Raw genomic sequence first — 25134 nt, forward strand, 5'->3', positions numbered from 1 at the left:
CTCAATCACAATTAAAGCATGAGGTATAGTAATATTTTCTCATTGGCTCAAAATTCTTACACATTAATAATAATCATGAATATTCTTAACAAATATATCTCAGTGAATGAAAAATAATGGTTAAGATATAGGTATGATAAAAGGACTTTAAACATTTAACTACACGCATATCACAAAGAGAAAAGATATACACATAAACATATATGCTTAATTGTTATAGAATTCTGGCCCAGAGACCCTTTGCTCAAAGCTTTAAAAACTAAAGAAAAACAAAGATCCAATGACTCATATTCCTTGCTATGTTCTGTCAAATTGATTTACAACATAGTAACAACGACGTCATTTACTTTTCTACCACAAAACTTGATCATTACGCTTGGGAAACAAAGGATTATAGGATGACAACTAAAGGATCAATCTTTAAAACCACACCCTTATGAAAACCCTAAGGCGACTGTTTTTACCAGTAAGATATTTGGTCCTAAAGGTATGATAATGATAAACAATGGATGCGTGTTTGCTCTTAAATGAAATAACATTAATTGGCGACGGTGAGCCAATAGAGATTTCAGGAGATTACGTGGAAATGATATGGGCTCTGAAATCATAAAATTTCTGGCATTATTTTCAGGATGTAAATTGTTTATGACAGGAATATTTTATTGCAAGCTTATCACGTTATAATACATGGCACACAGCCAGATTTTATGAATTTCTTATATCCTATCTATGTAAGACCATGTATGTATAAGCTTTACCACACAGCGGATGGAGGTTACATATAAGACATGGGAGACAACAGAGTAGACCTCTGCAGAAGGGCAATTTGAAAAGGAATATGAAACATAGAAAAGGATAGAGGAGAGAGGCAAATTTATACCCATCCCTTCAGACAAACCTGGATCCACCCCTACTAAAAGAAGAAATATATATACTTCAGATTGCAGTTGGATTATATACTTAAAACTAGAAAATTTCATAATGTGAAGCTTCCGCAAATTGTAAATTACAGATATTTTTATGGCAAGAAACTTTGGTACATTAAACAATTCAATGTTAAAGGTAAAGACCAGTATTGGAAACGCCCCAATTTCAAAAAATTAAATGGTAGCTCTTATTACCAATCATGTGAAAGAATATGTTTTGACTAATACATGATGATAAAGATTTGCCGGGAAACCACCTACTAATTGATATATTTGGTAAATTAGTTTATCTACATGGTCTGTGAGAGATAAACGCATGTGTCGCGCACGTGCGCGTATAGTCCCATATACATCTTTCTGTGTACAGTGCTTGTAACTTTACGAAGACTGGGCCAAATTTCTTATCATTTTGATGATTCTGGAACCTTGCAGTACACACCAATACTTATATGCTAGATGATCAACCTTTTCTGATCAATTCCACAACAGATCTTTCACAATGCAATTGCATGACCATAACTGGTCTTTACCTTTAAGTCAGCTGGATTTGATTATTTTGTGTAGCTTTCCCAAATCTGAACCACTCATCAAATTTGCAAGCTCTTCATGTGTGCAATTTTTTTTTTTTTTTTACAGTAATGTGCATAGAGCATAAGAAAATGACTACGTTACCATCTACCAAAGATGTTACCTTGCTAATGGGAGGGGCGATGGTAGACTTGGGCACAAATGCACCTGTCTCTGCTGTTAAGATGTTCTTCCAGTCTTCAAACTCCATCTTACTATTACCTCGCAGCAGCAGTACTCTCCCCCTCTGGAAATCAAATACAAAACGTTCCATTCGATAAAGAAGCACAATAGCATTTCATAGCTCTTTAATTCTTTTGTTAGCATAGGCAGCTTGTATTATTTTTAAAAAATGATTTCACATTTTTAAAGCAAAAAAAAAAAAAAAATGCAAAAGGTTTATATTGAAATACACTAGACATCAGAAATACATAGACTATCACATGTCCTTACACAAATTTACAATAAATATGCAGTGATTGTTCATTCTCATTGGAAAACTGTGTAGAAAGTCAGTGATTTTGTGGAAACTAGGCTTCTAAATGAAATAGAATAACATCACTAATTGTTTGTACCAACATGCATATTAAGACAAGTGTATGAATTCTTGGATGCAAGAGAACCTAATTGAAAGGTCACCTCAATGTCTTGTTTCAGACAATGGTCATCTTAACCTTAACCTTTTACCTAATCATTCTACAATTAATGATTGGTCATCCTTATTTTCCATTCATTTTTTGCTGTCAGATTGGGTACCACAATAAGTAGCAAAGTACAGGAAGTCTGCTAAAAGGAAGAAGAATGTAAAACTACCTAAATTTAGCATCCTTATAGATTTCAGCAAACAAAAGGATATATATTCTTCAACTTCAAGGCTACAAAATCATTATGACCATGAGGACATCTCCCTCTTAGTTCGTCCATTAGATATCTTTCAGTCCGTCCATCGGATATCTTGAATGTCACCCAGGAAGATACATTTCTTCGAATGGGAATTTTCCTTTGGTTCCTTCAACGAAATTCCTGCTGTGTAATATTACTAGGGATTAAGAAGGGATGCTGCCGCCACCCATGGACATGCAGTCTCACGGTAATTGCTGCGGTCAAGGAAAGGGGGATTTAACCGTTCCTTTTCTTCATCCATATGTGAAGGAAGTAGCAGGTTACATGAGGAATGGAGTGTTTAATGAGTAAGAGCTTAGGGGTGGGACAGGTGGTGGGCCTGGTGTAGGTCAGTGAGTGATAGAAGATGAGGTGATAATGCTCATCTTCAAGCTGCTCTGTCATGTGTCACGGCCAAGCTTAGATTGGTCAGCATATAAGCTTATTCCTTAAGATGAATGTACAGTGACGTTAAGATACCTTAAAAATTGCTCTGCCTGTTTGGAAAGGAATCTCTTTTTCAATTTCTTTAGTTTATAGCATTAATCATGAAAAGGTTACTGCATCAAAATGTATTTTACTTTAAGATGCTTTGTATAATTAAGAATGATTTGATCTATGACTGATTAGGATTGCTTTGTTTAGAGAAACAGTTTACAGATATACAAAATCAACAGTAAAAATGACCATACTAATAGTCAGGGGTTACTCTTCTAGTAGAATATGTTTAATAATGTGAAGTGCTCCTGACCAATACATGGACAACTAATTCTCTATATATGAGGGGATCGACATAGCATTAAACAGATACAAAGAAGATATAATGAAAAGAGTAGAAGAGAGGATATTGTCCTTACCATGTCTGTCACTTCTAAGACCTTATTACTGATCTCAGTCACCTTGCCTCCTATCAGATGAATGTATCCCAATGACTTCTTGGCCTTGTGATCCTGAAACACAAAAATCGTAAAATGAAGACGAAGAAAAATGTTAATCATACAATCTACAACATTTTTCCAAATACTTTACGCAAACAGATAGATTGTAACGCAAATACTTTCACAATGTGTGACTGGTTTGGACTTACAAAAACTGTTAAATATGATTCTCAAAAAAAAATGGCTGTCTTTAAGACATGTGAAAGTTTTGGGGTTGATTGTAAAGCCACAATCTCAATGAAATTGATAATATTTTCGACTTGAATATTCAATTTAGTAACAACAATATCGCTTAAAAATACCAATATTAGAAATTTCACTGCACACTAAGATGTATCAATAGCATATATAGCACATTAGAGAAAATAAAACACAAATAGCTTTGTAGAAAAAGATAAGTCTTCAGATTTCTTTTAAATGTATGTGGATAGATTTTTCTACAGTTCAAAGTAAGCAACATGTTTCAAAATTCTAGAAGCAGTAAAAAAAAAAATACACAAAAAAACTAAAGGAAAAACAAACAGGAGTAGAAAGATTTGATCAAGCCCTATTTTTCTCACCTCATAATAGAAGAGATTTCCATTCTTGGCCCTGAAGTATCTCTTCTTCCACTTCTTGATAAGAGACGCTCTCCTTCTACCCATGGGGAGTTTCTCCATGTACCCCTCCATGCTAATCTCCCCCGCCCTGTTTGACCTGGGGCTGGAGTCATTCCTGGAGTAGCGCTGACCAGTGGTCTGGTCCTTGTGTCGCTGGACGTTAGAGTACAGCTCTCGCAGTAGTGGTACCTGGAGTGGGAGACAGAGATGGTAAAAGAAATTTAAAATAATGCATAGAAATACAAATTCTAAGTCAATGAATGAGCTCATAAGCTTGTAAATTTTCAATTTTTTTTTGTAAGGCTTAGTTGAAGAACAGTGGCCTTGTAACCAGAAGATGCCTGGTCAAGTAACAAAGCAAGTTAATGCACTAATATTATTCTTTAGTAAGGCATTAATACCAAATCATTATCTAAAATCATATGAATAAGCAATCATAACTCAACTAAATGTTATTGACCTTAATGACCTACATGTATGCATAATTTTCTCACACAAGACAATGCATTTCTAAAATCTGAGACTGAATAAAGCATACTAAATCATTTAGTTTGGCTACATGATATCTTCCATTATCCTGTTTGATTTTTAAAACTTAAATTAAATTCAAAATTTCAAACATAAAGGACAGCTAAATAACAAGCAGACAAGTCCATAGTCTCAAGAAAAAAGTAAATCAGGGAAGCATAAAGAGGAAACCATCTCAAAGCAGCCCCTATATAAGCACTAAAATTATCTCAGTGAAAATAGAGTGAAGGCAAACACGGGACGGGGATTTCTATTTGTGGTACTTCAAGCCCTGTTCATTAACCTAGATGCGATAGGAAATTGGTGTCATTGGAAATGGTTGAGCTCTCTATCCTACACAATGTCATTACTGATGACTTGGACTAACTATTGAGCTCACAGAACAGGTTCTGTGACTTACTTCATGAAGCCAACATTGGTATGAATATTGACGAAGAGTTTAGACAGACCCTTGATAAGGGCCTCGCTGCCCATTTCCCTATAACAAGGTTGACTATTAGACATACTAATTTCTGAGAAATATTGAAGTAAGATGCACCAACCAGTATTGGTTTTTAACTCATGGTCTTGATGAACCCAATATTTATTTGGTTTAAAAATAATTGATATAACTTCAAAGTAAGTTGAAATAATTTCAAAGAACTATTTCATATATGCCATCTTAACATGTCTCAGCTAGTGTCATATTCCATACAGTATGCATTTCAGAGGGAGATGGTCAATTGAATTCCTGGTACCAGCCTAGTAACAATTCTTATACATGATGTTTAAAAAAAATGTATGATGACATACATGACAGCTAGATTCTTCCCATTACTCCAAAAGGGGAAATGAAAGGCAAAATGTGAATGAGATTGAAGAAAAGGAGCTGAGAAATACAAAGGAAAATTCTATAAAAAGATTAAGAGAAAGCTAGGAAAATGGAAGAGACAGAAGTAAGGGAACAGAGGAATAAAAAATACTTCTCTACTTTATGTTTCCCCTAGATTTTCAGAGTTCACTTTTGAGCTAAAACTCAGCACTCGTCAAATAATTCTAGAAAATCATGCCTGTTTTTCTCTAAAAGCCTGAAATATTTTGCTTTGGTCTAATTACATATTCCTTCCTCTTTTTATTTCACTCTGTCTGACTCACTTTAGGAACCCAAGGAATAAGTGCCGATAAAGTTGGGGAGAAATCTATTTTCATCTCCAGCCCAAATTGAGCAAATCATGATCGCTTCCTGAAAATAGACAAGAACTCGGCAGATGAAATGTGAAAGACAAAGCATTCATGGGGAGAAGATAAGAATAGACCTTTTTTCTTTCTATTTCTGGTGGGTTTAGAGTGACAATGAAGCATTCATGACCACTTAATCCCTATGGCTCACATCTATGTACCAAGGGTAACATGTTTAGGACGATGTCAATCTAGGTTGAGATACGTTTAAAACCGCTAGCTTTCCACAAAAACAAAAAAAGAGAGATTTTCATAGTACTAGAGCATCTGAAAAGCATACGTTATATAGAAGAGAAAAAGAAGATTGCGGTATTTACGAGCATGACTGAAAACAATTCTTATGGTCTTTGCATTTTAAAACTTCACATGATGATAAAAGCCTTGTAATAACAATATAATTAAGTGATCATGAAGCTTTGGTGAATATTTATATTTCTTTTAATTTACAATTAAAAAATAAACATGTGGCTGACATGGAGTAATTACTCCGAATGAATGTGTGCTATAATAACCCAAATTCAATAAGATTCTAAGAAAAACTATCATAATAAGAGCTCTATCTATAAATCTTTAGAAAGGTCAATAACTTTTCCCCTACCTTATTACCGATGTTAATATTGCATGGATATAAATTACAGGATTTTGTGACAGACAAGGGGAACTATGAACTCTCCCTCTATATACAATATTTACCAAATATTAATTAATCAACACCAGTGGCTATCACTTGTACATATAAACCATCAGGCCAATCAGGTTGGAATACCATAAGTGACCTATTAAGCTAGATTAGATTTGTTTTCCCTGTGTCATTTACTATGATGATAACAAATTCCATGCATTCTAAAGTAAGCATGGACAACTTTCACCCAATCTCTGCACCTCTATATACAGCTGGTTTTCATCAACAGTTCATCTGCTTTTGATAAATGCTGGTAAATATATATCTTGTTCAGATTAATATAATCCTATTCACATTAGAAACACAACTCACTTTCAAAGGCATTACAAAATATCAGAACTATTAAAAGAAACAAATCATCATTATTATCGTAATTGGCTTTGTTAGTTTTTATGAAATGGGGCCAGTCCTATATATCACCAATAACAACGGTAACAATAAACAGAAATTCGGTCTCCTTGCAGAAAATCCAGGCATTATATATTGTTTTGCTCATTAATTTATGCTAATTAGCCTTCAGTACCAATTTTCTGATACATTTTCTATATGTAATACAAGAATATTTCAGCGTACTGATAGTATTACTTTTGTAGGACAGCCCCTTAGTACTCCATAACCTTCATTATTTGCAGAGAATCCTTTATACTAATAGACTACAATTTTCTAGATTCTCTTTTTCAGGAAGGAATCATGAGAAATTATCAAGATTCTGCTAAATCATCCCTGAGCTCACAAAACAAGCTTGAAATCATTCCGATTACCCAGGCCAGAATTAACAAGAGTCAATTGATAGCGACAAATTAAGAATTAAGATGGGTGACAGTGACTCATATATCAATATCCTTTCTCTACAATAGAGTCTCTTCTCATAATAGCTGTTGAAATACAGAAACAAGAAGGGACTGGAATTACATGGTGTTTTTTTTTTATAGAGTTGATGACAAGGATCTTTCATTGAAGAAACTTGCTACAAAGTATTAATTCTAGAGGGCATTGTATTCTAAAGTCTGTTCTTTTAATAGGTGTTGAAATAAATGTATTTAATTGAGGGGCTTGGAATAGGAGGGTGAATTTCAGAGCTGGTGACAAGGGGCTCTCCTTGAAGGAAAATGCTACAAATCAAAGGTTATGAACATGCAAGGGCAGAATCAGGATTTTTCAGTAGGGCAGGAAATGGTCAAAAAAATCTCTGACAAGCAAAAATAGGAATTTCTCCAATTTTCAGTTATCATTTTTTAGAAAAGAAAAGAACTTTGAAATACCCTACTCCATTAAAAAAAAAACATGTTTCAGTGCTTTTCTGGCCTAAAGGGGAAGGGGTGTCCCTCATACATCTGCATCTGGGTACACGTAGTGCCTGTTTCTTACACTACACCTGTGTTCTACTCTTTGTGTGATATATTGATTCCTTGGCAAGGGCAAACATGATCTCTAACCATGCGTCTGCAAAACATATGAGTCATATGACACAAAGAAGTCAAACTTGTAGGTTTGCACGTTTCCATTCTTTGGTAATGATTGATCAACAGTCAATTTTTAACAACATTACCATTCCTAATCCACACCAGGACCAAAAACTATACCTATACCCTATCCTAAACCTAACTAAGGCTCAATTCGCTCTAACCCTATCTTTGATGAAACCCAATGCAACTTTAACAACTCATATTCTGATGGTCTGCCAAACCAATTTTGCCTTTGAAATGTTTTAAAGTGATATGGAAGGGACATTTTACAAATCACCCGGACGAAAGTTAATATCTCATCTTGAGGGACAGCAAAGGGTGTCACGTGACTAATGAATTTCACTGGAATTGTGTTTTCCTAGATACCCATCAACAATGAATCATGTTCATTTCTTCCTAGGGGTTTTCTGATGGTCACTTTGTGGCTTTATGGCTGGAAAATCATTGCATAAACTCTAGACTTGTACGTACAACTTAATTGCTAACTTCCTTGACTGGACTGAGGCATCACTTCCTGCTCCTACCTGTGACGTCACACCTACATATCACTCTATGGAAAAATAGAGGTTCAACGTCATCTTAAAACGCTCTAATGTTTTAGTGTGATTGCGTAATATCTCTTTCAGTAGACAGCGAGTTTAGAAGGATTACACTTGAGGGTATCATTCGTGTAAGTGCAAAATATGAGTTACACCTGTATTATTTTATAAACCACAGTTTCCAGTTCTTGTACTATTTTGCAAGAATTACTTACAGAAATATCTTTCTGTCTTGGAGTTGGTTTTGGAGTTGATTGCTATGTATTCAGAGGAGAAGATGCAAAGGATTTAACAGAAGAATAATTATCATCATAAGATATGAAACCATTGATTCTCCAAAGAACCAAAATATGGTCTATGTTGCAAAGCTATTTATTTATTTTTATCTATTTATTTATTTATTTATTTATTTATTTATTTTGATTTAAAAAGACATATAAAAATGTACATGATTCAAAGGTCCAAGGACCAAAACTAATCAACAAAATACAGAGGCTTGGCATAACATTTTCAAATGTTTTGTAAAGCAATCTTAGATTGGTTTACACCCACGCTCAACACTTCACACCTACACAAAGAAGAAACACACAATTTGTTAAATTTATGTAATCACCTCATTCATCAGTTCACTACACTAATCCTAAAACATTCACCAACATTACACTCTTATCTCCTAAAATTTAAAGGACTCCTTAGACTCTTTATTAACACAAGTACCTAAACAAATACAGAACACACTAATTAACTTATAGTTTGATAAGCAATACAGCTATTCAGAATCCCCTTTAATATACCCCCCATCAAATCGCCAAAATGAATCCAAACATTTGCTAGTTAACAAAATCTTTACCATTCATTGTAATTAACTTATTTGTTACCTATTTATTATTGGTCTGTTGCCAGTCTCATCTAGATGACAAGGGTATTAAATTGAACCTTAAACAAATCTACACTAACATGAAAGACATAATCCCCTACTGTTTTAGGATGCCATGCCTCTGTGTCAGGTAGACTCTTTGACATGGAGGTCTGGGAGGGATGCACTCATTAGTGAGAGCTTATGGTGTGCTAGAGATAATGGCAGTCCAAGCCACAACATTAGTGCTTCATCATCAGGACCTCCGTGCATGTACAACAAGCCACATCCATGTAAACTCACAGCCAGCAGTCTTGATGGCTTTCCCTGACTGCCTATGTAGAAGGTCCACCTGTCTATAAAGACCTGCCTGTAATGTGTTCCTCATTTTGTTATCCTTGACCAGTGTTGTCAATTAAATCATGTATCAAAAGAACCTGTTCTCAAAGACCACCTGCTTAATGAAACCAATTTTGTATAGTTCCTCTGAGTGGTTTTATATGGATGTAAGTGTCCTGGGTTACAACGGGATAACACTTTTTCACTGTACTGGATTGCATGTAATGATTATTTATTTATTTTTCACCAGAAGGGGACTTTAAAGATATATTTCAAAACTATGCATTGCTTTCAGCCCATTCAAAACAATAAATTGATCAAAATAACACTCATTGCTATTGGTATTAGAGGAATATGACTGGTTTAGAAGAGATATGTCATCAGCAGATGAGAAGTTGGATTTTTTAAGCACAAAGATAAGGATTGCCCTTGACTATCAAGTTACCATGGCAATCCTCCTCAACTCCCCCTCCCAGATTTCTCTCCAGGAACGACAAGATTTGCACAGGAAGCTCTTCCCAGGTGTAAACTGATGGGTTAGTTAAGAGCCCGCTACTGGATAGGGGTTAGGGTTCCTGGAAGGTTGTCTAGCTGCTAATGGCTACCATCGACCTGCCATATGTGGTCACCTAGGGACTTGATGAATCCCGTTTACAAAGTCACACAATTGGACGGGTTCCTGTTTACGAGTTACAAAAGTGGACAGCTGATCAATTATTGTTGCAGAACCCAAATAAGAAGGTTTGAGTGTTTTGGGATGTTTAAGATTGGAGGGGTTATAGGAATGCCATGGCAATAATTTGATCATGAGTCTTGCTGAGAAAGGTTGCTGAGAAAGGTCACAGTTAAGATGGTATTTGAAATCAACAGGTGGAGTAATTATGCTTGGAACCAGAAGGTTATATATCTTTCCCTAGCTTCATGTGTAAAGATTTGAAGATGAGGTTTATGGCTTATAAAATTCTTTTTTCTTAAAGGTGAATAATAACAGACTACATTCAATCAAAGTAAGAGTTTGAATGATAGACAAATAAACCTAGGGTACATTATGTTCCAAAACTTTTATTAGGAAGATGTCAAAGCGCAGAAAACACAGCTACAATTCGATACATTGTCTACCCCATTCTTTTCACAAAATCTTGTATAACGCGACTACCTGAGATGGCCCGATGTTTTGAAATAAGCCAGTAGATGAGACTACATTTAATTCTAGATACCTGGATAATGGACACATTCTGCATTATCATTGTTACTCATCGTATTATTTTTGATCCCTTTTCTCTGCTTTGAAAAGAGATCCCTAAAAGATGAGGAAGTTGTTGCTCACTGGGGTCATGAAAATGAGGACCTCCCAATCCCCCAACAAAGAAACTTCTTCATGTCATCAATAAGCTCCTGTCTGATTCTTAGAAGTTTCAAATCATTGCTTTTTTGTTTTATATTCATTTTTAGTTGATATAAGTTTCGCCTGTATTCTGATATACACCATATGCTGGGTTCAGGCTTCAATGTGTTCAAAATTGGGTTTAACACCTGAAGTTAGTCTGAGGTCTAAATTGTCCTTTTGATAAACATGACTTTACACCCAAGGGTTGGGTTTAACTCTATTAGTAGAATACAGACCTTTAATTCTATGTGGAGTGATACTTTATGTGTTGTTATTGAAATGCATCTTTCTGAATATTATGTGTCTCTCTAGTTGCTTTCTGTTTCATGAATCACTGATGACATCATGCATGCCTGGATTCAGCCTATACAACATTTGTTCTTTTTTCTTTATCTCTAATGCAACCCCTTTCTTACGTCAACATAAAACACACACACATACGTTGTCTAATACACAAGAGAGGTTTTCACAATCTTTCTTGTGAAATAGTGCTTAAATCCAAAATTATGGTAGGTATTTTCATGGCTTTGATATAATAAAAAGTGCATAATCCATTGCTTGTTCTTTTTAAAAGTTATAGTGACATATTTCCCAATGAAGGAAGAAGCAAAGTGATATAATGAATCATGCCAAATAATCAGTCCTTTGCTCAACCCTAATATATCAATACAACAGTTTTTCCTCACAAATATTTTATATAAAATATATGTGAATGAAGGAAGATACATTGATGAGAGGCAAATGATTACAAAGGGCCTTTGAGAATATGTAAATTTTAAACTTTCTTTTCTAAGCCATGGAAAACCAATAGAAATTAAGTGGGTTTTCTAAAGTTTAACAGAAATACACATAACTTAAATGGATTTGTCAGTCACGGATGCTCAACTTCTAGCTTCCTCAAATGTATATAATTATGAGAAATTGGAGTATCCTGTGTATAATCTGAAATTATAAGTTATTAGGCTATGACTAAGATTCTTTCTCTCTTGGTCTCTCTCTCTCTCTCTCTGACTGCATTTCCCCTCTGTTTCTGTCTCTATCTGGCTCTCTCTCTCCTTTCATACTCTCCTTCTCTTTTCCCTCTCATCTATTCGTAATCTCATCATCTCTTCTAATTCTCAATATCTTCCTCTCTCTCTCTCTCTCTCTCTCTCCAATACTAAAAACATTATAAAGTTCTAAGAAATGTCATTTAGGCATACATAAAAATTAAGGATAAACATCTTGAAATCAACCTTTGCAAGCCTCACACTACAAATAAGCCGTCACAAATCGTAATTCCAGCAAAGTGTTTGTAGTTTGACATTTATGACTGTTGCCAGGGTGTAGCATTCTAGCTATTTATATCTTAGTCTTACGTAGTTATTCCTTTAAAAGACTTGAATAAGACCCAGATCTAGCACGACCTAGTAATGAATAATGAATCACATGTGATGTCCATTTGGAGCAAGAAGGGCATTAAATGGCATTAAATCATATAATAGTACACAGGTTTAACATCCTTCTGGCTCCAAACTGATGACAATATGGGTGAGTAAGCAGCTTAATATATCAATGGACTAAACTGCAACATATGTAAGTACTCAAGAGCCTAGATATGTAGCATTGTCCAAAGATTAGAGACAGATTTTTGGCACTATTATTTGCAATGTAACTGACCTTTGAAATCTGTTACGAATGATTTATTGCCATAATTTTAAAGATTTATCTCGGTCACAGAGTCACAAAAGTTTCACAAATTGATAAAGCCAATAGTGATGCAGTTGTGACAATTAGCAAACATTCCCTTACATGACCATGTCATTATTTTAAAGGCAATATGATAATTCAAATATTTTCAATAAAGGGTATTTTTTAAACACATAAAATTCAAAAGGCACAAGCTAAAGATGTTTTGGTGTTTCTTACCTCCATCACTACCCCTATAATTGGGCACAAATAAAGTGGTCTTTCCCTCATATTTCAGGATTCTGAGTCTAGCTGTAAAGACTATTGCTCAGCAAAATTCTATATGTAACATTATTTGATAACCTGGCTGGAAATGTTCCTTAATTTCATTCATGTGCATTTTGAAGAGGGAATATCAATCTTTGTAGAGATTGAATACTAATTTTCTGTCTGGAACACTCTTGTTCACCCTTCTGCTGTCCAAACACTCTCAGACCCATCAACCCTGACCTCCAGCCGGTCTATTCTTGTCATGGGCGTGTTCGTCCCACCTCTCGTCCTCCTAATTCCATCAGCCATAGCTCGTCACTAAATCAGCTTGTCGCTAAATCGGTTCAAAGCTCAAAATTGCGTGATAATTGCTCTTGCAGTGAGCTGAGGATTGAGCCAGCGCTGGTGCGGAATGGGGCATGTGTATTATAGCTTGAAGGTTAGGTAGGAATCTTATTACTTCAAGGACTGGTTAGTGAGTGATTCCTACATCTAATCAACTCCCATTCTAAGTGATGATGTCATCAGAGGATATAGATGCTTGTTAAGAAAGTGTTAAGAATGTGTGGCTTGTAGATTTATAATTTGTATAAACCCTCCTTGAAGCTCCATAACATGATGTACAGACCAAAATGCATGAAGGCAGGGTTGAATTCCAACCATGCTTTAAAATTGTTTGAACCTACCTCATTGACAAAAATGAGCGTGTGTATATATATATATATATATATAAGCATAAATCACTTGTGCACTGGACACAAGGACATGCGTAATTTGTATATGAAGGCCATGTAAACCATTGGTTTACTTTCAAGAATTCTGATCATAGAGTTTTTCCTGTGCCACTTCCGGTGCCAATTTCAGTGTAAAATATTGAAAATAAACAAAAAGAATGATTTGATGATGATTTGCAAAATTTAGGCTGTACCTCTAATTGTCTAGTTATAATGTCTGGGTTAGTTTCCTGAGTATTTGTTATAGAAACTCATAAGGTATAATCTTGAAAGTAGCCAGACAGAAAATGGTCTATTGAAGGAAAGGCAGGCAAGAACAGATTTTAAAACCATTACAGCTATATATAAAGGCAACTCAAAAGGTACCAGAAATATGGATTTCATAGGCAGGTGGGTATGTACAGGCAACTCTAGTAAAAGTTTCAATAAAAAACACTGATCAAAGAAATAAAAAATGTCTCAATAGAAAGGCAATCTTTCAATCCAGGCCATGATTAAGCAGGCACTATAGAACAAAATGCTGAGGAGTAGAATTCCAGGTATTTATAGAATTTACTATGAAGGGAGTTACAGGAACACAAAAGCCAATTAGACATTAACACCTTATGTTAGATGATGTTGTTAAAGTATGAATCTCAAATCTCACAATTACACTGTCATCACTAATACAAAACAAAAAAGGTTCAATAATAAGTTCAGTTCTTACCGGGTCCCATTTCTTGATAGCATCTCTCTCCTCGAACCTGACGGGTTCTGTTTTGATATTCTCTCCAAACACCTCAGGTCCATCATACTTGTATATGACAGGTTCTGGTAGAGGATGCTCCTCAAAGCACTCTTTAGGGGGCTCCTCCTCCATGGCAGACACAGGCTGAGGCACTTCTTCCACATGACATGTATCGGGAGGGAACTCATAAATTGCGCCCTCTTCCGTCACAGTCCTCTGGACACCGTTGCCGTTGGTGCTTTTGTCACTGTCGTTACGGCTGGGTTGACTTCCATTGGCCTGAATATCGGTCACTTCGTAGGTCGACGACACGTGAATATAGTCGTCTTTCTTAGAGGTCCGTACACACAGACCGGTAGTTTGATTATCGCAGACATTCCCGGGTAATTGGATAACTTCCTCGTAGTCTGCCTGCACATGTGACGATCTTTGTTTTTGGCCAGCCATGTTGCGTGCAGGTGGAATGGGTTTGCACTGAATTGGCGTCTCATACCCTCCATCATCTATAACCTGATTGGTTGGTATACTCCTAATGAGTGGACCACTTGTCCTACCATCCCTGGTAGGCTTGACAACTCCATTAGGGAGTGGCTGTCCATTCATTTTAGTAATCCCGTTTGGTCTTGCAGGAGGAATGGGTTTTGTTGGTGGGATGTTCTGCCGGGCAGGTGGTCTAGGTTTACTTGAAGTACCGTTCATATTGGACTGACTGGTTGTACCATTGTTTGTACCATTGTTGATCTTTTGCACATTATTTATAGGGTTGCTTGACCTTAATGGCCCGTTGGTGAATTTAGATGGTGGAGGGCTAGGGGTACCACGTGACCTCTCCCTGGGTTGGCTCTCATTTGAAATACGTTTTGGGATTGGACTGTGATCCCCATTGACAAGACTACTGCTCTTGGAATCATAGGTGTTATTTGACCCATGACTGCTGTATGACTCCCTCATACCAGGTAAGTCAAAGGTTCCGTGCAGTTCATGATGGCCAAAGGAAGCATGGCTAGCATGGGAATCAAGCGAGGATTTCAGACTTTGATGCGACTCTTGACTGCCTCGTGACAGGTGACTACTGTGTGATTCATGACTGAGAAGGCTGAAATGGGACTCACGACTGGCATAGGAATCACGTTCTATTGGAGAGTGCCCTCTATACGATAACCGGTGTTCCCGTCCGAGCGTAGCCCTGTCAATCTGCATGACACGCTCTCTGACTGAGAGTGGTTCGTTTTCCCAGAAAATATTTCCTCCATTCTGATGTCCATCACTTTGATGTTCTTCATCCATCTCAGAGTTGAGCCTAACCTCAACCAATGGTGTTGTCTCGTAGATATCCTCTACCTCAGGCACCCTCTCCCTATCATGCTGCACTACCATATCTTCTACACCCATATCTCTATCTTCCTCTAACTCCTCCTCATCCACTTCTAACAAATCATCTTTGCTCTTCCTCAATGCCTCCTGCATGGCTTGCACCTGCTCTGCCAAGCTCTGCACAAAATCCTTACATGTTTCCAGGTCGGTTACAATAGTCTTTGGCCTCAAAATTGACGACAAATCTTCCTCGTTGATTGTATCCAAGTCACCACAATTCGAGGTGTCCAATTTGTGAGACGACCTGTCGGAATCCCGACGGTAGATCCCAGAGTCTCCAGAATCGCCATTACCAGAGTCCCTGAGACTGTATTCTCTGGAGTACTCCCTCCTGGTTGGGCCATTAGGAGGCGAGTCACTTGATTCGTCAGAGTCCAGCGGGTCCGATGATGGTGATATATCCTCCGAGCTCAACTCTGAAGATACAATGGAGCTGGACTCTGACTTCTTGTCTGCATCCCATTCGACCGCCATTAACTGTCAAGATAAACAGAAAGATAAAAAGTGACAAATTACGTTATCTTTTCCGTCAATATTCAAAAATCTGAAAAAAAACTGTACATAAAATGAACATTATTCATAAGAAGTTACAACTGACAATGCAAGTTTTCTATTGTGAAGTTTAGACAAGAAAATGATATCATCTAAGTTCTAAAGAGGCATTAGCTCATAAACTCCATCACACACTTAATATCCATCAGGCTCTAAACAGAGGATATGAAATATGGAGAAAAAAATACCATCAGTAGAAAATCCCAAAGGGCTGACAGACCAACGTAAACAAAATACACATTCCAGTAGCTCAGAATGTTCAACATTACGTGGTTGAAAACATTAGCGCTATCTCGCCAAGATGTGGACGTGTCATACATGTGCCATACTTGTAGATGAATACAAGGTTCTGAAGCATTTGGCAACATGTTACATTAGAGACCAAAAAGGTGAATGGTGTTTTGGTGATCGCAAAGCTAAATGACCATTACAAATGTTTTAGGGATTGCTTGTGAATCATGCAACATTTAAGCTGGGCTCACATGATATCAGAGTGAGTAGGATGGTATTCTAGAAACATTTAATCCATGGTTTTAATCTCCAAACCCACTACAGCACCATCCCACTCCTAGAGAGTTCATCAACACTAGGCTATCCTGGACAATCGATACAATTAAACTTATATCATTTGGACACAAGTCAAAACGCAATTATTCAAGAACATAGCTTCACTTTCCAGCACTTTTATAATGGTGGAAACTGTGTAAATTAGATAATCAGGCCTCTCAGTTCTGTATGTAATTTAAATCAACCAATATGTAGTCATGTTGTATGTATTATTATTGATAAAGAGAATTGTGTCTTTATTCTTGACATTCAAAGTTGTTCCATTAGCTGGGAACTTAGGGATAACAAAATAATAAACCAAATAATGAAAACATATAAAAAATCAATACATAAATCAATGATAAATATCAGTGGAATATGTGTTTCAGTTTCAGAGGAAATAAGAGAGAGAGAGAGAGAGAGAGAGAGAGAAGAAGAGAAAAAGAGAGAGATAGAAGAAGTAGGAGGGAGAGGGAGATAGAAAGAGAGAAAGAGAGAGTGAGAGCACGAGAGGGGAAAGAGAAGAGAAGAGAAGAAAGAGAAAGAGAGAAAGAAAGGGGGTCATAGAGAGAGAGAGAGAGAGGTAGAGAGAGACAGAGTGAGAGAGAGGGGAAGGACGGATAGGGAGGCAGCAAGGAGGGCAGAATAAGAAGGTTAATGGGGAAGGGATGAGGATACTGCTTCAGGAAAGGGCTGCTAGACACTCTACTTCCCTGTCATATTAATGTGGGGCTGCAAGGTACAATCACTTTCTTTGGGAAGATGAAAAACAGGGCAATATTAAAGCTAACAGTCAAATTTTGAAGAACAGTGATCAATGTGTGAAGATATCCAAACTATGCATCAAACTAAAATTGTCTGTGGATAACTGGTTGCTTCCCATCAGTCATTAGCACATAATTATAAAAAATAATTAGTACAGTATACCGTACACATAATTCAATCACTGTAAAAATGGGGTACCTCTGTACACCCAACTGACTCTCTACATATTGCGACACATCCTCTGGCAAGAGTTGCTATATAGTTAATTTCCTGCACTAACAGAATTCTTAAAAGACTAAACACTAAACACTAACCCTAATCCTATCCAAAAACCCAATTTCAACCCCAAATCCTATCCAACACTTTGATGAAATAAAGACTGGAGGGAATGTCACCAGACCAAATCAGATTGCTGTCTCTACACCATACAGTAGGTGAAAACAGACTGATTAGAAACAAACCATGGTCATCATAATAACAGCTTTAGGAAATATTCTATTAGACACTCCTCTTGACTCCAAATAAGACAGACGTGAGGCCAATGACATTTAAAGACCCAATAAGTCGGTCAATTCTCCAGGCCAAAGGGTGCGGAAGGAGGGTCTATGAGGAACCACGGTTGGTGTCACTTGATAACCCAAGCTGGTTACTACCACTCCTAAACTCTAAACACTGCAGTATGACAAGGTTGGTTTGTCTTGGAGCCAAGTAACAGTCATTGTGGACTCACATGATTGACTTGGTTGTTACATTTAGCAGAATTACTCACTCAATCACATAATGTCAATGCTATGAATACAAAACTTTAATAGATGTAAAATGCAATAACTATGAAAAATAACAATACTGTCTGCTAAGAGCTAGCTCAAAATAAAGCTATTTAGATTCACATATGATTTGTGCAATTACTGCAATAATGTATCATATCTTAGTTTACCAGCCTTATCATCTAAAGATGTGAACCTCTTTACAAAGAAATTAATTAGATATTACTTAATTAGCCTTAATATTTCACATATCATAGCATTGAAGAGTTGTGAAAGGTTTACTCAAATATGTGCATTTATAGTGTAAAGAATTGAGCTCATCTAAGGGTAACATGAAGGTTGAGAAAAGAGAGGATAATATCAATATGCATACCACTTCCCTTTAATGTAGTGTTCAATTTCATTTATTACATTATTACTATACACATAGCACCTCTACGATACACCACTCCCTAAATCCACCCCACCCCCTTCCATATCTGGGGACCCCTTGCATAGGACAAACAGGGCATGCAGGGGGAAGCTCCGCACCCCTGTGTGGTCCTCCGCAGACGTAAAACGTACAGAGAACTTCCTGTTTACGCACAAGTAGGGCTGCCATTCCGACTCCAGAGTGGCAGACATGGCACGCGAATTCCAGACACATGTCGCGAGAGAAAGCTATTGTAGCCAAAGCCCATATAGAGGAGTTTCAGATTGAACTGTTGTTTGGCAAATTGTGAATTCAGATGAAATTGATTTTGACACATTTCTCGAAGTTTAACGATTAGGGATCGGATATTTTGCAAGGTAGCCTAGACACGGTCCGGATGAATCACAAAACCAAGCTTTTAAGGTCATGCGTTAAATTGGACCCTCAAGGTTTGACCCGATGATAAGAAAGAGACAACCCAAGAAGAATAACATAAAGAAGTTCATCAAGAGGTTATAGAACAGGACTTAATATTGCACATTTTATTTGATGTAGTTTGATTTAGATGTCTTGATGAATGAATCTACTGAAGAAAAAAAAAAGAGATTTAGGTGACTAAAGTTGATTAATAACTTTTTGCGTGAAAGACTTTAGTGAAAAGAGGATCTGTAGAAATCTGTATGAATGGTATTGTCAGATGCTCTCCATTAAACAAATAATACCTTAAAAAAATTAAATGAAAATAAGGCAAGATGAATGAGTCCTAATCAAACTAGACCTTACATAAGAACCTTAGCCATTTAGAGCTATGTAATATTTAGTTTGTCCATCAGTATTGTTTCATTCAGTGTGACTTGAGTAAAACTTTCTGGGACCTTTTAATCACAAGCTTTCCTCAGATTTAAAACGACCATCACCACACAAATACTACAAATCAGTGTAGCTTCCCAAGCTTAGTAGGTGGAGTCCCGTACCCTAAAATATACCCAGGGAGCGAGGGATGATTTGCAGAGGGTAACTATTAATGCCCTTGCCTTAGATCTCCACATCGATTCCCCCTCTTAAGAGTCCCCCATCTTAAAGATTCCCCTCGCCCCTAATCTTACTAGATCAGGTCTGTCTAGATGGCCTTCCTTCCTTCCTCCCCCTCCTCCTCCTACCATCAAATTTAACCCAAAAGCTACCAATGTTCTTTGTAGAAGTTGAATATAGAGTTGATGTGTACACAACCCCCTCATCTAAAGAAGCAACTACACCACACTCTGTTATTTCAAGTCTTATTCTACATTGATTGATTCTTGGTAGACTATTGGGAGACCTAATAAGTGTTTTTAAATCACATCTGATTTAAGCTGAATAATACCTTCACTTTAACTTTAACTTACCAAGACAAACTTGGGGGAAAAACTTCCTCTGCGCATCGATTGCACATTTATGATGGGTTCACTTTTAACATGTATAAACAATGTTTTTGATAAGTAAGCTCACACACTTCTTCAGTCGAGACTGACCAGGGGTACAAGACAGATGTTTTAATAAATCCAATTCTAGTGAAATGCCTTGGCTATATTTAAGTCTGCTAAAGGATGAAGGGAGGAAACTTAAATAAAAAAAGGCCTACTAACACTGATTAATGCTAGATTAAAGCATAGACTTAATAAAAAGAAGAGAGATTACAAAGAGAGGGAAAGGAGGCCCAGGGAAGAGGCTTGGTCAACGGGACATTTGCAGAGGTAGCTTATGGAATTTTAACCAGGGTCATAATTCAGAAAATATGAAGAGAGCCTCTTAATGCCTTTAATTTTTATTGCGGTTACAACAGAGTACTGAATGGCAAAATTTGTATATTTCTTACAACTAATACCTGCCTGTTTGCCCAGATGTATGATATATTTAATCCAGTTCTATTTAATATAGTAGAAGGCAATGCAAGAATAAAGAGAGAAAAAAGAGACGGGAGGAGTACATAGAAAGATAGAAAGATGGAGAAAGAGATAGGGAGATGAAGAGAGAGAAAGACATATATATATATATATATATATATATATATACAGAGAGAGAGAGAGAGAGAGAGAGAGAGAGAGAGAGAGATAAAGAGAATTATGAGAGAGGGGGATGAGATAGAATTCTGTGATGAATTCCAAAATTGACTTCCGAAAACAACAAGGAAGGATTAACAAAGATTGTCATATGATTCTGATGCATGAACCGCATTAAACTCTACCCTAGTTTATTAAGATATTAGGGATTAGATCCCTGACAAGAACTTCACATGATCTTGACAAATCAGGTTGCGGATTAGGGGAATACCCGTTTCCACTATAAAAAAACCACTGACATTTGTCATTTTTGCAATAATAGATAATAACAATTGCACTTTAATAGTGACAGCAATGTGATGGAAAAATGTACTTGAGCTACCATCATTTTCTAAAGAACTTCAAAACATGCAATTAGAAATCTGATACAAAACTTTAAAAAAACTAATGGTTGCAATGTCATTCTAAAATGTATTCCTTCAGATATATTAAAGGAATTGATTGTGATTTTAATATGAATTCAAACACTTAACCAGTGCAATAATAAATCATCATCAGACCCTCTTATTAGTTTAGTCTTGTACTTTTTAATGTCCAATAACGATAAGGAGAGCTGTGTCTGTATCCTCCAAATTTATGCTAATAAGCTTTTAGCATCAATGTTCATATATTGCTGGCATCTTAAGTTCTTAACACCCAATACATTTGTCCGTACATCTTCAGGAGAATAACGTGGAAACAATAAATATTATATAGTTATATTTGTATATGTTTATCAGTAAAATTGGAAAAGCCCTGAAGGGTACACATTTGAAGCCTAAAGAAATAAATGAAAGGTACTGAGTGGCATGCAAAGATGCTGCTCATATTCCCTTGGTTTCCATCCTTTAAAAGGAAGACAAATGTGATTGATAGAAAGCTATATATACTGTTAACTGTATCCAAAAGGATGACAGTAACAAGAAGGAATACACCTAAAAAAAGTTTCTGAAAAGTTTGTGTGAAAAGTTTTATTAAAATCTTAATGCTTTCCATGATTTCCATGGAAACAAACAAATATTTTATAGCTGATCTCCTCTAATTTCCACTAGGAAATGGATCAATATTAATCATTTTTGTGCAGACAGGAAATAGGAAGAGACTGGTGGAAGCCTCTCTGGTATGTGTCATTACTTTGATGGCCAGTCTTCTGCTGATGAGACATACATAATAAAAATGATAGGTAACCACTCTTTATTTAATTTCTCTAGCTGATTAATATGACTGTCTGGAAGGTAAGAGTTCAAATTGAAAGTAACCCCATGACTACAATAATTACATTGAAATTTGTCAACCCTTTGCAGATAAATATAACACTTAAATAATAGAATGCCCTTGGAAAGTTTGTAAAAAAATTATATTGATTTTATGTGAAAATTAATTAAACTCTTAATGTAATTACTGCCATAAAAGGAAAAAACAACTGTTTCTCCAACTCTTAAACCAAAAAAAGTGAATCAAAATAATCCACAGATTCCGAGACAAACATTTTTTAGCTTGATAATAATACAAAGCTATCCTGAAACTTATTTTAATTATGAAATTGACACTGTAACCACTTGGTAAATGCTTGCCCTAGCATGGAAAGTGTGCATCATAAATCAAGGCAAAGTTACAAATTTAACTATTTTCATCATTATGAAATATAGAACATTTTTTTAATGCTTCAGTACTTTCTAAAGTGAACTTAAAAGTGGAAGTTAACATTATTCTTAATTAATTGAATTCCTTCTTAACATTTGTACAGTGCATTTGTTGATTTCATAGAAAAATATCAATCAGGCATAAATTGGATTCTTCAGCAACCTACCTTTACGTATCCCTGTGCAGGGGGTAAGTACATATCCAAATAAACCATAATGTGGTGTGAAGGCTACAATATCCAAGTAAAATCACACTAAATCAAGATGACTCCAGTACATGTATAAGAAGCACACACTTCATCTGTCTGCAATTGTCCTGAAAGTTGTCTGACTTGATGAATAATAATAATAAGCCTTTAAAAATCCATGTATATTCCACTGTTTGAAACTGGCATACATTGAAAGGCCTTTTTCATGGAGTAGAAATATCTTAGAGCAGATTATCCCCCAAAGCCTGCATAAAAATGGAGACTTGTGTGAAAATCACATTGCAAGACGAGAAGAAAACCACATGCAAATCTCAGGTGTATGATGTCATCGCCATCACACATTGGCAAACTCTCACTGGCTACTGATATGACAATGCTACAACCTCGTGGGGAAATACGCAAGTAAGCCGGCCCCAATGAGTGTATGTATGTGTGGGTGAGCGCGTGAGTGAGTGTGCCTGAGTGGGCAAGTGCAAGAGTTTGTGTACCTCTGTCCACGCCATGTGTGCTGACTTCTGTAAGAGGCAACATAATGTTCTTCTAGAAGTTTTAAGTTCCTGCTATGTGCAAGATCTTTGGGTTGTTAGTGAGTGTGAAAGTTAGACTGAGTGCATGGTAAGGGTTTAAGTGTGGGTGTGGGTGTGGGAATAGGGTGGGATCTCTCAGAAAGTATTATGAGTAATCCTAGGGAGAGTAACTGATTTTGCAATTCAAAGAAAAAGATCTACTTGATTCTTTATTCACTTGGCTACTACCTAAGAAATACAGAACTTTGTTCTGGTTCTATGGAAAAGTATCCAGAATCATCACTGAGAAACATCAAATGGGAATAAAAATTAAGCCATCACTTCCTGAAATATGATTCAACATAATAGCTAATTGTCGTGTCACAGTAGTCATATCTACATATCATTATTTCATTGTTTGTTTTTTATTGTTTGTTTTTCAGTGTAAAGATTAAATAGAAGCACAAGGACTTTAATGGGTAACTAAGTGGTCTTTGAACAGGGACATTCCAAGTCTGAAGTACGTCAGTGAAACAAAACTCCCTATTGCCTTGGGTAAATCTGTAATATGTGTAATGTACACTAAACCTTTTCGTTATGTCCCTTAGCTGCTATTCTTAGTTACATGCCAAGCTTAGTTTTGTAGCGCTCCTATTATTTCACTATTATTGAAAGTGACACATATATTGTAAAATATCATTTTTAATAATTTGTTTCAGGACAATACAAATTTATTTGTATCCATTTATTTATTTTATTTATTTCTTTTTTTTATTCATTTAAAATTATCGTTATTATTATCATATTTTTATTGGGGGGGGGGGGGGAGGAGGGGGTCAGGCAAAGTAGATATGAATAACATGTTTGATTTGAAGGTGATTTTCAAGGAGATGTCATTAAATGATAGCTAACAACATCAAAAAGAGGGATAAGAGTAGGAAGATACAAAAAATACTTGGGCCTCACTGTATTCATCTGACTTGTCCAATCTATCAACTGCTCCCACCAATCTCTATAAATACAGATCATTTTGTTTACTGATCTATGAGCTTCATCCTCTTCATCTTGTCCTAATTCAATTCATAAGGAACAATTTCCCCTTGTCCTGTCTCACAAATTTACCCCCTTCCTTCCAATTTGCTTGATGTTCCATGTAATTCCATCTGACCATGTTAAACATTGTAACTCTGATGTTTTTGTCTCAATTATGACCAGAGTGAGTCGAATCAGATGTCATAACAGATCATTTCATCTGTGAGAGCCAGAAGGGTATCAACTCATTACTTTCACAGAGTTAACACCCTTCTGCCCCCCCCCCAAGGAAACTCTTTTGTCTGTTTGGAGACATAAAGGCATTAGCTCTGTGCTAAAGTATATGACGTTATGCCCTTCTGGCTCAGAACGGACGATTTATATACATAATAACATACACCCCCCTCCCCAATTATTTCTGTATCATACAGGGGATATACTAATTTCTTGTTGCCCTCACGAATGCTCCCATGAATATATATAAATGTAGAGTGAATTGTTTTAATTATCATAATTGTCTGTTTGGAGTCATGCAGAGTGGCATTAACTTTATGTTTAAGATGAGGGAATGTCCTTCTGGCTCCAAACAGATAATATACTGTACTTTGTAAACACAGCTGTTAAGAACAGGTATATAAAACACATTCTTTGCACACAAAAAAGTTGTAAATACGAAGATCCTGTCATGGGAAATTAGCTAATTATTTGAAAAAAATAATTTTGTCAAATTGTATTTCCTGATGGCAAATGTCGGAAGAATACACTTTTGATGAATCAAAATGAACCATAAATATACACAATTCAGTCTTGAGTAACAAAGCAATATACCACACTGATATGACTACTGAAAACAAAGTTTGTTAAGACCAGTATTTGAGATAATACCTCAACTAAGTGAAATACTTTGCCTTTGGCCTTGATATC

General features: G+C 36.2%; 1 protein-coding gene across 1 annotated transcript in view; it reads right to left on the minus strand.

Annotated features, from left to right (window-relative positions):
• Positions 1 to 25134, minus strand: part of LOC115918243 — a 54949-nt gene that overhangs the window by 14471 nt on the left and 15344 nt on the right. Inside the window, exons 3-6 of the mRNA XM_031000090.1 lie at positions 14306 to 16177; positions 3874 to 4101; positions 3233 to 3325; positions 1618 to 1740 (exon numbers count right to left, since the gene is read on the minus strand). Coding sequence (XP_030855950.1) covers positions 1618 to 1740; positions 3233 to 3325; positions 3874 to 4101; positions 14306 to 16177 — 2316 coding nt within the window. The remainder of the gene's footprint in view (positions 1 to 1617; positions 1741 to 3232; positions 3326 to 3873; positions 4102 to 14305; positions 16178 to 25134) is intronic.

Source organism: Strongylocentrotus purpuratus, unplaced genomic scaffold (genome assembly GCF_000002235.5).
Source record: "Strongylocentrotus purpuratus isolate Spur 01 unplaced genomic scaffold, Spur_5.0 spur5_scaffold_6, whole genome shotgun sequence".
Classification (NCBI taxonomy): Eukaryota; Metazoa; Echinodermata; class Echinoidea; order Camarodonta; family Strongylocentrotidae; genus Strongylocentrotus; species Strongylocentrotus purpuratus.